The sequence below is a fragment of the Malurus melanocephalus genome, unplaced genomic scaffold (genome assembly GCF_030028575.1).
Source record: "Malurus melanocephalus ecotype Western Australia unplaced genomic scaffold, MMel_1.1 scaffold_63, whole genome shotgun sequence".
NCBI lineage: Eukaryota > Metazoa > Chordata > Aves > Passeriformes > Maluridae > Malurus > Malurus melanocephalus.
The window spans coordinates 186,712-199,725 of NW_026623295.1; the positions used below are offsets into that span (position 1 = coordinate 186,712).

General features: G+C 39.9%; 1 protein-coding gene across 1 annotated transcript in view; it reads left to right on the plus strand.

The window, feature by feature from the left end:
* The window catches only part of ENOX1 (ecto-NOX disulfide-thiol exchanger 1), a 239,577-nt gene that overhangs the window by 149,549 nt on the left and 77,014 nt on the right, over positions 1-13,014 (plus strand). The window contains exons 7-8 of the mRNA XM_057366309.1: positions 1,181-1,414; positions 12,103-12,315. Coding sequence (XP_057222292.1) covers positions 1,181-1,414; positions 12,103-12,315 — 447 coding nt within the window. The remainder of the gene's footprint in view (positions 1-1,180; positions 1,415-12,102; positions 12,316-13,014) is intronic.

Sequence of the window (13,014 nt, forward strand, 5' to 3'; positions counted from 1 at the left end):
GCCAGCTCAGCACAGAGTTCATCTCTGCAGCATCCTGTTATTTGAGAAATCTCTGCTGGGCTGTTGCAGGTTGGCATGGAGAAATTAGAGCTGTCCTGTGTGGACTGATTAATCTTACCCACGTTTGAAGGCTCTGTTTCCAGGTTTCTATGTAGTATTTTCTCACACTTTCTCTGAGTTGGCAATTCAAAAGTTGCACAAAMTGCTCTGTGTACATATTTCTGTCTTAGAAATAAAACTTGGAAAAAAGACAGATGCCCAAGTATGGTCCCAAAAAGCTTCTTTTATTGCTTTGGCATGATTTGTTTGGTCTTGGAGTAGTCCAGGGTTTAAGTTCAGAGCAGGGCCCTTTTGTACTGCTGTGTAGCCCCTTGACTTTTTAACACCTTCGCACTCTGCTAACTTTAGCATATTACACATTGATCAAATGACGAATATGCAGGATATTCCTAAAGATGAGGCACAACAGGCTTCATTATTTTTTCTGAAAGGAGTCTTGCAAATRTCTAATAAATCTGTCCCTACTTTAGAAATTACTGAAGGAATTAGGAGCTCAATTAATTTGTAGGTGATTTATATTTGCTGCTAGGTCGTTTTCACTGGGGAATTTGAAGATAGTCATTGCAATTGTAAAGTCTCAACTGTASTTATGTAACCACCCTCTTTGTGGCTTTTTATGTGCCTTTAAAAGTCATGGTTTTTATAAAATTCAGCCTTTCCCCATACTTCCAATTCCTTTGGCAGGCTGGAGAAAATCACTTGACTGAACATGATCTCAACAGGATCAGGGGAAGACTAAACCAGATCMATTTTAAGTAGTTGTCCTTTGTTTATCTGGCTTTTAAGAGTTTTTTATYTGTGCTTTTAAGAGTTAGGAGCATCAAGTTGAAAAACTACGTATTTTGAGAGACTTCTAAAYATAAATGTAGTTTCTATAACTTGGTGTTGACGTTTTGGTTCATCTACTGTGTTGATAGGTGGTGCAGGAAATTGTGAAGAAAAATGGTGGATGAATGCTTATCTTCTTGTGAAAACATGATGATTGATAGATCCTGCATAGATATGTGGGAATCTCTTAACGTCGATTTTTACCTGGCTGCACTTGAAAAGGGGGGAAGAAAATGAAGATAAATTTAAGCAAATAAATCCTGCAACAGTTAGTTCTACTTGTTGATTTCAGGTTACCGCATGAGATTAGGATCTAGCACAGACAAAAAGGATTCAGGTCGCCTTCATGTTGATTTTGCTCAGGCAAGAGATGACTTTTATGAATGGGAATGCAAACAAAGAATGCTGGCCAGAGAAGAGCGCCACAGACGCAAAATGGAAGAAGACAGACTGCGCCCTCCTTCGCCTCCGGCAATAATGCATTATTCTGAACACGAAGCTGCTTTGCTGGCTGAAAAATTGAAAGGTAAGCAGCATTTGTTACTTCTCAGTTTATTACTCCTTAAAAGCAGGAGCCATGCCGAAGTCAGAGCCGTGAAGCCAGTTTCTCTCTGATGTGTTTCATTACTTGCCCTGTTAGCTTTYCCCCACTAAAATGGCTTTCTCCGCCATTTCTACACCAATGGTAATGATACTCACGCACCTGCTAGAAATGCATGACAGCTGTCCATCTACCTGTGCTTTAACAGCTAAAACACTGCTTGAACAGCTAAAACACCACCTTCAGAATGCCGCAGCAGGGTATTTTCTGTGAAGTGGCTGCCATCATGTATCTTRGAAAAACTGTCACAGTAAGACAACCTGTTGCAGGCATGCTGCTTCATATTGAAGGTCTGATTCTTTAAATTGCCTTAATTCTTGACGTGTAGATTACTGCATCACATGCATTTGACTGTCCCTGGCATTTAGATTGCCCTCATGAGCCGTGTTTTAATGTGCCRCTCAGATGCAGTGATACAACTTCTCTCTGACACATACCATCTCTTCTTTCACTCCCTCTTTAGGGTGAGAATTACTTGTGCAGGACTGTGCCATGTTTTGGTATGTGTTTGCCTCCTTGTTTGTTTTTTTCTATGTGCATTTACTGAGTTAATATTTTTCAAGGGTGCACTTTGAGGATTCATTTTAATTTTAATAGCTAACATAAACAGTAAGAAGCAAAGAAATAAAGTTATTCATGGCAATGAAATTTAAAATATCTAGTAAACAACTCTTCATACTGCTTAGAGCTGTATTTGTTTTCATTAGGTGTTTAGCAGTTGTGTTTGGCATTCCTCTCCCCAYGATGGCCAAACACGTTACTTTACTSTGTGCCAGGTCACAAGAAGCTGTGATTCTTGCCACTGTTTCAGAATTATCTAGATTAGACTGCGACTATCGAGCTGTCATCACACTGGTGTCTGTTCTAACTACGAAACATGTTTGGGAAGCCGGAGAAGGACAGTGCAAAGTGTTTCATCCTTGGAGCATGGAGCAGAGATGCACCCTGCTGTCTCTCTGAGAACTGCATTGGTTGCTCTTGGTTGTCGCTGCTGCCTGTCTGGTTTTGGCTGACTCTCATTCCCACCATACACGCTCTTCCATAAAATAATTATTGAATTACTGATAGGTTGGTAAAATAACCCAGATGGATTGATAGACCAAGAGAAAAGAGGCTTTAACATAAGACATTTTAATTCATACCCAGCTTCCAGTCCAGTTTTAGATCCATCTGTTTTTAGTTGAATATTTTAGGAGTTAATTTTTGTAGAGAAGTTTTCGTTTATGTAGTAAGGCCTACAGGTTTCCTGAACTAAACCAGAAAATGCAAGAAGTCTGGACAATTTCTTCCACATGGCTAGTCATTGCTTGGGGCAACTGAATGTGGGTTTTTGCAAGATGTTGAAGATGACTATATTTAGAAGGATTTTTCTTTTCATTATGGGAAGTTTCCATACTTAATTAAAATCTACTCCAAGCATTTATAACTTCRGTTCTCCTAAGGGAAATTTAACCAGAGCTTGACATATATGCTCAAGTTTAATATAATTTTTTAGCACAGTATAGACCAACACTATGTGCATGACTGTTTCTCCAGAAATAAACTTCCAGAAAATACGTCRTTAAAAAAAATTAAAAAGAAAAAAAAATTGTAAATTTTTTTTTTATTGGTTGAAAATCATTAAAATCCAGCAAAAGAATATACTGCAATTTTAAAAGCTTTGCTAATTAACRGTTGCGAGACTAATGACACCAGCCCTGGATCTGTACAATCAGCTGGGGGTGRAGAAAGCAGGAAAACCCCCTCTCTTCTCAGTGGGCAGCTGTGCCCTGTACTCAGTAGTACAGAAAGCAGAGGTGGAGTTCAGTAATTATACTGGTTTACTTTACCTTTCCTATGGCATCATACTCAGTATCTGGAAAATTTTGATGTTGAACATTATGGCCTCCCCTGGGCAACATGGATTCACCACATGAGCTCTTTGTGACATCCTAAAAAAAGAAGTAAAGCAACCATGAAGAAAATATTTCAACTGTGGCAAAGGGCAGTTTGTGTAATAGAATCATAGGACCCTTAGGGTTGAAAAAGACCTCTAAGATCAAGTCCAGCCATCATGATGCATTCACAATTTAAATGTGGACTTCAGTGAAGCTAGCAGAATATATCTATCTATCTATCTATCTATCTATCTATCTATTTATCTATCTATCTATCTATCTATCTATCTAATATATATATATATATATATATATATATATATATGCACATGCACACACTCAGAGGTATGTTAAACTTAAAATCTGAGGTTTTTGTATATAACCACATTTGCACTGCTGCAAAAGTCCAGGCAATTCATCCTAATGTAAAGAAGGATCACAATATATCTGCACTTGGCAAGATTTAACTTGAAAGATTGGCTTTTGAGCAGATGCTTTGCAGTTGTTTTCTTAAGGAAAGTCATGGTCTTGCTGTGCTGCCCASTTCAAAAGGCTCCTGATCTCTGTTTCCAGCTCATGAGACAGAGCTGCAGGTGCACAATGTCCAGGTTTCAGCTCCTGCAGTGCCTCCAGAAGTTCACAGAGCAGCACTAGCTCAAAAGCAAGACAAAATAACTAAATATATCTCATCCCAAGATACTGCTTTTCWATCACAGATGTAGATAACTTGGTCTGGATCCCAACAACTTTTGTTGTTAAAATAACCTTGGAAATTCCTGGCAGCAAGGAAACSTTACGGTGAGCAGAGATGAAGCAGGCTTATCAGCGCTCCCCTAATGTGGTCCAGATATTTCCTGAGTCTATTAAAGAGATGGCAATATCTTTTTTTCACCTGCAAACCGCAGCATAAGACTGAGAAATCATTGGTTTTGTGTACAGACTTGGCTGGAAAGCTCTCCCCAGTGTTGACAGCATGCCCCTATTCCTCTGGTCTGCTGAAGACACCTGGGACAGCAGTAACAGTGGGTGAAAGAGTACAGAGGAACTTCTGTGCCTGTTGGAAACAAAAGGCCATTGTAAAGGTGATCTCTATTAGTGTGGAACTTCACAGAACAAAGGAATCACTTCTTCAGTGCCTGRGGCTGGGAACCCCCTGCGTGCCAGGCCTCATGTACCTGCAAAAGCGTGAGGATTTATGACACGCTCTCCATTCACTGTGGACTACCCCGAATCCCTTCATGTCTGCAAAGAGCTTGCTTTGAACTCTTGATTTTTGCAGAAATTGGAAAAATCCATCAAACTACAGAACAGTGCAATTTTTCACCATTTTCCAATTGAGAGTGCAGCAAACAGTGTTGGTATACGTGTATCTCCCTTTTCTTTTTTCCTTTTGTTTTATCATTTAAGATCTTTAGTAGCTATGCAAATGAAGTCCTTCTCAATGCTCTTCTTGTTGGCAGTATGGACGTTTTTCTCTGCACCATTCGTGTTGTTAGCCTCAGCCTCATAATCAGAATGAAATGAGCTCCAGCATTCCAGTAAGATGAGCAACATGAAGAAGAGCATGAGCTCCTTCTCATCTGTGTTTCCTTGAGGAAACACCTCAATAAATTCACAGATGTGAATTCTGGGAATCCAAGGTCATTTACAATGAAGTGTAGATGTTATTTGCCTCCTTAATTAGACTTTGAATATAGACCCTGAATTCTTATTCTGACAAAACCAGCAGAATATAGCGATTTCTGTTATTACATTAGGAAAAAGTGGCTTTCTCTTCTTCTGTTTCATTGCTGCATTTGTGCGTGTCTTTGAGATTTTAATTCCTTGGTGTTAAATCAGATGTGTTATTACTGCACAGTGAAATGTGTCGGCAGATATTTAGGTTCAAATTTGCATGCTYTGACATCTGTTTTCCTGGGTGCTTTATACACAGTTGAGTCATGTGGTACCCAGAACATCACACAACTGGAGATAGGCTTAACCTTTTAAGTGGAATGCTGCTCTGTCAGGTGCATTGGAACAAAACATTTTAATCTGTGCTTAAGACATTTGTGTTTCAAAGCAGAATTTCGAACATTATGGTTTTCTTAATTCAAGCATATCTGTACCTAATGGTATCATCTTCAGAAATCACTTCTTGCAAATAAGCTCCTTTAAAATGTTACATCTGTCTTACTTGCTGCGGGTTGCTAAATAGTTCCATCACCTAACAAAGACATCTCTTTATAGCTGAATATCTGTGKTTTTTCAGTATTTTGAGCAAAGAAGACATAAATATCTGAAAGTTATATGCAATACCCTGGAATTTACCTCCCTTTTTAATATAGTGTTTCTTTATGAGTATGGGGAAGTTATTCATGTGGATTTTCATTTAAAAAAATATAATTTAAAAATTGAGAGGCTGCTTCTTTGCCAGGCAGTGTATTATCCCCTGAAGAGAGCACAGATTGGAAATTTAAATAAATACATGGCAGTTACAGTAGAATGAACTAACCAGGGATGCACCTTGCACAAGACTCAGGTAACATCAAGCTTGACAATCTCAACTCTCCCACATCGTTTGAAGTATAAACAACATTTAATTGCTTGTGAGATAGGWTATTTCACTATGAAGAAAACACTGCTTTCATTATCACCCTGCACTTGAAAGCCAGACTAGTGAAGCACTGCAGAAACATTGCAGTTATGTAGAGACGCAAGTCTCACCCAGAAAGGATCGAATTCAGTGCAGGGCTGCATCAGAAGGGGAGGCAAAGTGAAATCCTGTGAACAAATCTGGTGAACGCCAGCTTTAAATGCTGCTGAGAGACTCCAGACCTTTTTAGCACAATCTTTTTTTATTAGTGGTATATTAGGACAGAGCCCTAAAACAGACATGTTTTGATGCTTTAGCTTCAAATCTGTTCGCTCACCCTTCCTGGTTTTAGATTATCATTTTCTCCTTCCTTCTTCCATATGCTGCTGACATCTGCTGTGGCACAATACATCTGGCTCCGGGAGCCTCGCACAGGGCTGTGAGCAGGCACGGTGCGAGGGCACTTTTGTCAGCTGGCAGAAGAGCACGTAAGGTGGGCTCAGCCATCAGCAGCCTGGTAACCCAGTTCCCTGGGCACCTYCCTCCCAAAGCCTACAAGAAGGGCACTCTCTGCTAAGTGCATTGCTAAAAATGTCTTACCTCACCTAAGCTGCATTGTATCGATGCAGATTTTGAGGTTTTAGTATAAACCCACTGAAATAAATGTACCACGCTGCAAAATAACTCAAGTTAATTGCTAAGGACTGGGAAATGGCAGCTCACCGATCTGAAAGTTTGTGGTGYGATTTTGAGAAATAGGGAGGAAACTCAATACCCTCATAATTACTWTTCATTGGAAATAGTGGCATCAGCAGGAGAAGATAATGGATTTCTGTGTCTCACATGAAACACCCACCCCTGGAAGAATCTTGTGTGGTTTAATTTGAAAGAGTTTGATTACGTAGGGGGGAGAGACTACTTTTTAATATATCTTTTAGTGAACATATACGTGTATTTTTATCAAACCTAGTGTCAGCCAGACATTTGTTACATAACTGGAAAAGTTTCTTGGTTATAGCAGGCAGTTAAGGCTATTTAAAAAATAGTAAGGTGGATATTAATCATTCTTTAAAAGAACCCTGTGGCAGTAAGAATTTGTATTTCTTGATTCTCACTTGTTATGCAATGCCACTGGGTTAAAAAAAGTTATTAATCCCAAAAGTACCAGACTGATGTGTGTGTTGCATGGCACAATTATATAAGGGATTTGAGCAGGAAAAAAAGAAGGTGAGGGTAGTAGACTGATGAGTTGTGTTTCTAGGTCAGTGGCAGGCACTCTGAACAGAAGAAGCTCTTAAGCCAAGAGAAAAATAGGTTGTCATTTTGGCACCACAAGTGGTGTGTGCTGGGAAGCAAATTGTTCCTGATGCACAGGGGAGCTGGGCTGAGCCTGTTGATGACAGAAGTTAGTGAACCTTTTCCCTGACCTGATTCATTCACAGCAGTCACCTGTTATGGTTTGTTTTGGGGGGTTTTGTTTGTTTGTTTGTTTGTTTAATTTTATTGAATTCAGTCTTTGCGGTTTAGAAATCTTAGTTTTAGCTTCATTAATTACCAAATCAAAAGTCACATTAAGAGTAACCCTGGCCATACATCCTCTTCTGGCTGCAGTTATATGCAATGAAGTTTRCATCCTGAGCTGAACTATGCCACCTTCCTGTAAAAACTGAACTGGGCCCAGTTTGACAAACTGGAGCTGTAGCAGGAGCAGCTGAGCAGCTCCAGGCAGACCTGAGGGCTGTGTTGCCATGAGAAAAGGGGTGATGCTGAGCAGGTGGGCATGAGGAAAGGAACACATCTTCCCATGGCAGTGCTCCAGCTGACAGAGGACAGGCTGTTAACCAGAGGCAGAATAGGAGGGATGTATCCCACTGCTCCTGTCCTCTCTGCCTGCCCTSCGGCGCAGTCACGCCCGGGGCTCACAAAAACACCATCAGGGGGTGTTTGTTTGCTGGGTTCCTGCTGGTCAGAGCAGAACWTGGCATAACGGCATACCTGCTCCTTCCCATCTTACAGAAGGGCCAGAGAACGATGAGATCATTAATKCAACCCTAAACACAGACAAACAGCACAGGAGCTTTCTAGGTGCAGTCATTGGRGTAAAGAGCAGCAGCTCTCTTTGCAGCATCTCCTTGCAAACCTGGAAGGTCACATTAGGCAGGCAGATAAGGGACAAGAGATGCTGTGTGCTGACTTTGGACAGCACCATGGTCCATAGGACAATGTAGAAAGGTTGTTGTATTTAGAGAGGCTCCAAGTGTTGTGTGAATTATCTCAGATACTTTTCAAACATCTGAGAAAGGTCAGGGTTGAAAAGATAATAACAAGGCTAAATCTCTAGCCCAGCATTTGATCTTGTTCTAGCTAGAAGTACAGCGTGAAATGTCATTCTTGAAATACATAAATATAAAGTTAGCTATATTTGCATTATATCTATAAATGTGAAAATTATAGAAATGAGTGTTTAAACATCTGTCTTCAGAGTGATAGATTAGTCTACATCTTTTCTAATGGCTAAGGCCTTAGAGACCATCACCCAAGCTGTRAAAACACCTTATGGAGGTGCTTAACATAGACAGAGAAAAAGTCATATTTCAGGCTACTCTGAGCTGAATTCTGCCTTGTGTTAGACCAGGGAAACTGCATAACCTCTGTTTCCAACACCTTTTCCCAGTATACCATTTTGTAATAGTTCTTGTCACAGCTTTTTCAATTAAAAAGTTTATTCCAGTTGGGGTTGCTTAGAGATGGTCAAATTACAAGCAMAAAAATGCAAAACATTTATCAACAATTATTCTGTCTTTTCATAGAAACAGCCCTGTTAACAATTTTCTGGGCAGCTCTAGGGGTGCATTTTCTTTTCTTTATATTTCATTTCATCGAAGTTGTGAACTAGGATTTAAATGTCAAATACCTTTAGTTGATACAAGAGGAATTTGAAACATCTTATCTCTAGAGCCCTGTGATTGAGTCTGGCAATACCTGGAAATCTCTATCGACAGCACCCAGCAAGCCATCCTGGATGGATGGGTAATATTTAAGTGACACAGCATTGTCACAGCCYGTGTTAGAGCTGAGCACCCTTGCATGGGGACATGCAGGTGTGCAGATCTCGAGTGGGTGTTTGCAGCAGGTGCACTGTGCAATGCTTGGGATGGCTCCAGCCAAACTGCAGCTGCTGCAGAGAAGTGGATACAGGAACAGGCCAACCCAGGCTCCCTTTGCAGCTGGTTGAGGGAAGCAGGAGCTCCTGGAGCACAGTTCACCTCACCATAAGACAGGCAACAGAAACAAAACCTACTTTATTTGCTTAAAATATGCTGTAACTTGGAGGAGAAAAAAACTCTAAGAGTAAGAAATAATTTGCCGCATGCTTATTTTAAAAGAACAATTACATATGGGAACATGTCTTATATAAAGGAATTTATTTCAAGAGTGTGTTTTTAAACAGTGTATAATTATGTGCATCCTACCATGAGGGAATAATTTTGAACAGAATTAGGAGTTTTGTTTTATTTTTTTTAATGAATGGCAGCAATCATAAGGCAGTTCATKCTCTGTTTAAATTAGATTCCATTGCTGCATTTCTTCTACTATTTATCTACTAACTAAAAAGTAAATGAACAATCTTGCATAAAAAGCTGATTTTCTAAGGCAATCTCTCATTGCTCAGAAAGAGTCACTGTGTTCTGGATGAGGAAAATGAATTCACGGTGAGTTACCTTATGCCAGTCGCTGTGTGAATTCAAGAATATAAAAGTTAGAAACGAAGGTGAAATAAATTTTAAAACTGTAGAGGAAAGGTTCTATATACTAATGTGCTCCTGTTGTGCATATTTTACCCTCCAGCATTTTTGAATGTATCTTCTAATTATGTAACAAATGAAGATGCTGATGTTTRCCAATGAATGGATTTTTTCCTGCTAGTAAAGAGCTGTGAATTAACTATAACTGTCCYGCAGACCTCTGCAGCTCCCTGGAAGTACAGTGTGATGAAAACAGGTTTTCAGCATGTCCTTTTAAATGTGTGGAATCTATGTGGCAGAAGGATGATATGTTTACGAACATCCCTGACAGACACCTACTGTGCCTGATAAAAACAAAATGAGGGGAGGCTGTTTTTATTTCATAGAGACTCTGTAGCAAAACAACACATAAATGAGTACTGGGGAGAGATTAGAGCAAGGAAAAGGGAGAATGTTTCTGTGCTATTTGTTTTCCTCGTACATGGAAACATGCTAACATTGTCTGAAACCATTACAGGTTATTCTTATTTACTAGTGTAATTATAATAAACATATTCCAGGGATGAGTTCTTTCCTGTGTTGGATYTTTGRCATTCAGTTCCCATGCAATTCAGCAGCCTAAAGATTTTGCCCAGGTCTTTTGGAGAGCCTTATGCTTGTGTTTTCTTGCAGTGAAGAGGCTTTCATGAGTCTTGTTTACATTTGGCTTTTCTGGGGTCTGTATTCAGCCAACCTCACTCATCAGAGCCACTTAATAYATTCCTGCTGCATATGTGTCCAGCAAAGCTCAGAAGTGGAGTCTAATCCAAGGGGACAATGCAGAGTGAAAAGATGYCCAGCTGACTCTTCCTGCCCAGTGAAAATTAATGAATGGTGATAATGAATCATGTTAATGTTTTACAACAGATATATCATTGTACACAGGGAGGGTGTTACGATGCTGTTATTTTGCAATTTTTTTCTTCAAGGATCTTGGGTGAACCTGTCTAGTCAGCTGTGGAGAGCAAATCTTATTGCTGTAGCTGAAAGCATGTTTCAGTTAATAAGATGCTAAAGATCAGGCAATGTAAAAATCTCTTCTTCAGAGGCTGTGGGCACAGAGCATGTCACTAGTCCTCTCTGTATTTTAGGCTCCTCACCTTTTAAGGGAAGTGATTATTGATTCAGAATAAAAGCCAAAATCATCATTTAAGAATTAGTATTTCATTATTCTTTGTACATGGAAAGCAGATTCTTCCAAACTGTAATGCACTGTAACACACTTGGCTGTGTTTAGTATTTCCCAATTTTTGATTTAAATGTCTGTGGGTTGTGACTGCACTTTTTCTTTCCACCGTAACTATATACCTTCTCCTACAGAAAGGTATGCATACCATCTAAAAAATATAAAAGGAAATATAACCGAAAAGGACTAGATGAGATGTTTAAAATGAGTTGCTGGGAAATTGAAATTTTATAGAATAAAATCCTGGTGAAAAAAACTATAACGAATTGCACAATAATGGTTCCACGGGAAGACACTGTTGTAATAATATTTTCTTGCAGTTCAGTCTAAATGGGACTTAAAAAGAAATGTTCCTTCTTAATCCTGATGAAGCCTGAAGTGTAATGGATGCGGCACTTAGAGTCTTCTGAGGAAGCTGAGAGCACTGTCAGAGGAAAGAAGATTACCTGGGGAGGGAGGGTACAAAATCCAGCCTTCAGTTTTGGCAATCTTTCTGCAGAGAAATAAAACTTTCGTTACCTGAATGGTAAACATGAAGCTGTAATCCAGGTGTTTTCCTGGATTCATCTGGAATCCTTTAAAAAAATATATAATGCAAAGCATAAAACAAAGAGTAAAAAACAAATAATACAAAACACATGCAAGCACAACTGTTCAAAGCAGTTCCTTGTAATTTATCAGAGTTTTGAGCAGGAATTGTTCAGCCTCAACATTGTTCGTTGATTAAGAACATCATGTTAGTGAAATCTGTTGACAGAAGTGTGGCTGAGCCCAAGCTCCAAGACTGAGCTTTCTGTTGAGCAGATGAACAGAGACACATTTYATTTCCTCAGTGAGCCCAATACCACAGAGGTCTCCTCACTCCCGCTGTAAGGTCATTCCATATCACTGAATGGCTTAAGGGAGACATTGTGAAAGCAAGAACTCAGGCCACAGGGAAGGSGGGGAGGGGGCCTTTTGTTGTGAGAAAGCTATTAAAATGAGAAGACAAGTCTTGAAGGAAGATTTATGTAGTTTCACATGGCTGTATTGCCTTCTCACATCTGATAGAACAAAGGACACAAAAGTTGCCCAAAATGATGCACTGCAAGCAGGATTTATGGCGATTTTAATGTGACATGGAGCAGAAAATGTGTTCTCAGCAGGATATTTATGCCTGCAATTTGAAACCTGTGCTTTGATTGTTCTAGATGATAGCAAGTTTTCCGAGGCCATCACAGTGCTGCTCACCTGGATTGAGCGAGGCGAGGTGAATCGTCGCTCTGCAAACCAGTTCTATTCCATGGTGCAGTCGGCCAACAGCCACGTCCGCCGGCTCATGAAYGAGAAGGCGGCTCACGAGCAAGAAATGGAGCAAGCCAAGGAGAGCTTCAAAAATGCCTTAACAGGGATCCTCACTCAATGTAAGTAACTCCCTTTTTGTCAGTGTTGTTGTAGTAATGGTGGTGGTGGTGGTAGTGGTTTTATCATTTTGTTTGTTTGGGGGTAAGTAGTTGCAATGCGGTCATGCTCTACTTCATATCCTATTCCATACTCTATGGCAATTTGGAGGATCAAGGACCATTCCTAAGAACTTATTATTCAAGGTGAGCAAAGTTTCCGTAGTTTTTTTATTAATAGGCAAAGATGTGCTCTATTCACAATGTCTACTGTTGTGTAGACAAYGATTCAAGAATGGACAAGACTGCTCTGAGGAAAGATAGTGGATTTTGTGAAGAAGGGATATGTAGCCTKTGTGTGGCAGCAGGTTGACTAGGGTCGATTACAGAATAGAGCACAATTAGGTATTTTTTTTTTTCCTGGGTTTAGGTAAAAGGCAGTAGAATCCAGTAACTTTCAGGGATATATTCGCAGAATAAAGGCCACCTCCACAGTAGAGGAATATGCTGCACTGCTGCTGGCATCAGGGCTGCCTGGCTGATATAATGCCAGTATTAATTGGGCAGATAAACTGTCTTAAATATCTGGTACTGGCAGCTATTTCCTTAGTACAGAAATATAATCAATGAACTTACCCTAATGAGGTTCCCTCATAAAACAATGAAAAGGATGCTTGCCTAGAAGTTTTCTTCAAAGGCAGGGGAGGTGAGAAGAGAAGAGAA